A 1935-nucleotide genomic window follows, 5' to 3' on the forward strand; every position below is an offset into this window, starting at 1 on the left:
ATATACCAGCCTACCCTATATCTAGTAAATACTAGAGCATTCGCCAAGGTACGGGATAGTTCTGGAAACATGGCGTCACACTAGTCATGTGACTCGCTGACGCAACAACTGTAAAGATACTGAACTTCAGCGGCAGTATGTAATTTACACAAAATTGATATAGGCAAGAAAATTCGTCTAAATTGATAGAATTATAACCATTCCCTGCTGGTTGTTTATCACAGACTAGCCAAAATATAGTTTATGTAAATAAAATAATTTTTTTATAAAAAAACCTCCGATATAACTAGTTAAGATTTAACTTACCCTATACCTCCACCAATTGTCAGAGAAATTACGTTACTTAGAAGTAGCACCGTTAGCATTTCATTCGAAAATAGACCATGTTTCATTGCCTTCGAATTCCTTAAGCTGAAGCTGTTGTGATGTCTGAAATTCCATTTCCTGAAAAGATTATTCAACAATTAATATTAGGACTTGTTCTGCCTCATCCCCACTATGGCTCAGTGGTAAGTCTAAAGGCTTATAACGCTAAAAATAGCGTTTAATACCCATGGTGAGCAAAACACAGATAGCATTATTAAGGGGCTTGTCCTGTGTCCAAAGGATGCCGCCTCAGTGAGGGTCGCCATGTGAGTAGAGATCAAAGGATGCTGCCTGAGGATTGCATAATTATTACGTAATATGCCGCCTAGGGTTATGCAACGCTTTCTGGCCACTTTATTAAGACCTCACCACATGTATAGGTGAAATAATCCACTCATTTGCTTAAGTAAAATAGACGTGTGGTATGTCAGGTGATTGCTTTAGCTCTATAAATAAATGTAGACACGTAATCATATCATAGTTAACTTACAAGGATATGGGTAAAAGCAAAGATCTCTTCGACTTCAAAGGGGGAATGATAATGGGCATTTGTCTATCTGGAGCATCTATATGATACAATTTATTTGTCTGGTTGTTAATATACATATACATACGTCATTAAAACTTATTAGTAGTGACAGTTGATAGATAATTTGTCGACAATGATTATTGGACAAACTTTTAAAATGCAACAGAGTGTGCCCCAGTAACCGAGACCTAAGACATTGTTAAATTGTGACTTTTTCCAGCTGTACTGTAGGAAGGACATTATGAAAACTGTAGTAGCCAAAAACCTCTTAACTCAGATGCAACCAGAAAGGTATTGTTTCAATGGGACACAAAGCAGAAAAGGTGATTCACAATTCTCTGTATTAATGGTAAAGTAGAAATATGGCGAAACTGTGTGTAACACACATGCAACAAGCACGTAACAATATTTAAAACAAATCTTGGTTCAATACCATTCTGGTGACCTGTCTTTCAAGCAGTTCTATTTTGTTCGTGTGCAGTAATTTTAGTAGTTAAATAAGACAAATGTACACTTTTGGATCTGTATAGTGTTAGATAATTAAAACCTAATGAGTGAAAATTCAAGTAAGATTTAATGCTAACGATTTGTATGAGATTGAGTAATATCTGTTGTTGTTGTTTGAAGTTAAGCACAAAGCTACACAATGGGCTATCTGTGCTCTACCCACCACGGATATCGAAACCCAGTTTCTAGCGTTGTAAGTCCGCAGACATTCCGCTGTGCCACTGGGGGGCGAGTAATATCTACCACGATTCGTAATTTTGGCTTATTGAACATATGACACTGCTAAGCACTGTAAATGTAAAACGTCATTTGAAAGCAAAATCACACGCTTTTTAAATTTTCAAATTCTTATACACAGCTTCAGGGATGTACATTTTAAAATAATTTGTTAAAGTGTGTGTGTTTCTTTTTCGAAATGTTAGTCTGGCTCCAAATACGAAATATGCCGAATCACGCTTTTTCTTGCAAGAACATAATAATTCTTTAAAACAAAATAGTGTTGGAATAGCTTGTTTGTTTTGTTTGTTTTTGAA

The 1935-nt window shown here is 35.9% G+C and overlaps 1 protein-coding gene across 3 annotated transcripts in view; it reads right to left on the reverse strand.

The window, feature by feature from the left end:
• The window catches only part of LOC111087977, a 36124-nt gene that overhangs the window by 8874 nt on the left and 25315 nt on the right, over nt 1-1935 (reverse strand). For all 3 annotated transcript variants that reach the window (XM_022396583.1, XM_022396581.1, XM_022396582.1), the window contains exon 5: nt 307-444. In XM_022396583.1, the coding sequence (XP_022252291.1) occupies nt 307-444 (138 nt within the window). The remainder of the gene's footprint in view (nt 1-306; nt 445-1935) is intronic.

Source organism: Limulus polyphemus, unplaced genomic scaffold, assembly GCF_000517525.1.
Source record: "Limulus polyphemus unplaced genomic scaffold, Limulus_polyphemus-2.1.2 Scaffold2935, whole genome shotgun sequence".
In the NCBI taxonomy this organism is placed as follows: domain Eukaryota; kingdom Metazoa; phylum Arthropoda; class Merostomata; order Xiphosura; family Limulidae; genus Limulus; species Limulus polyphemus.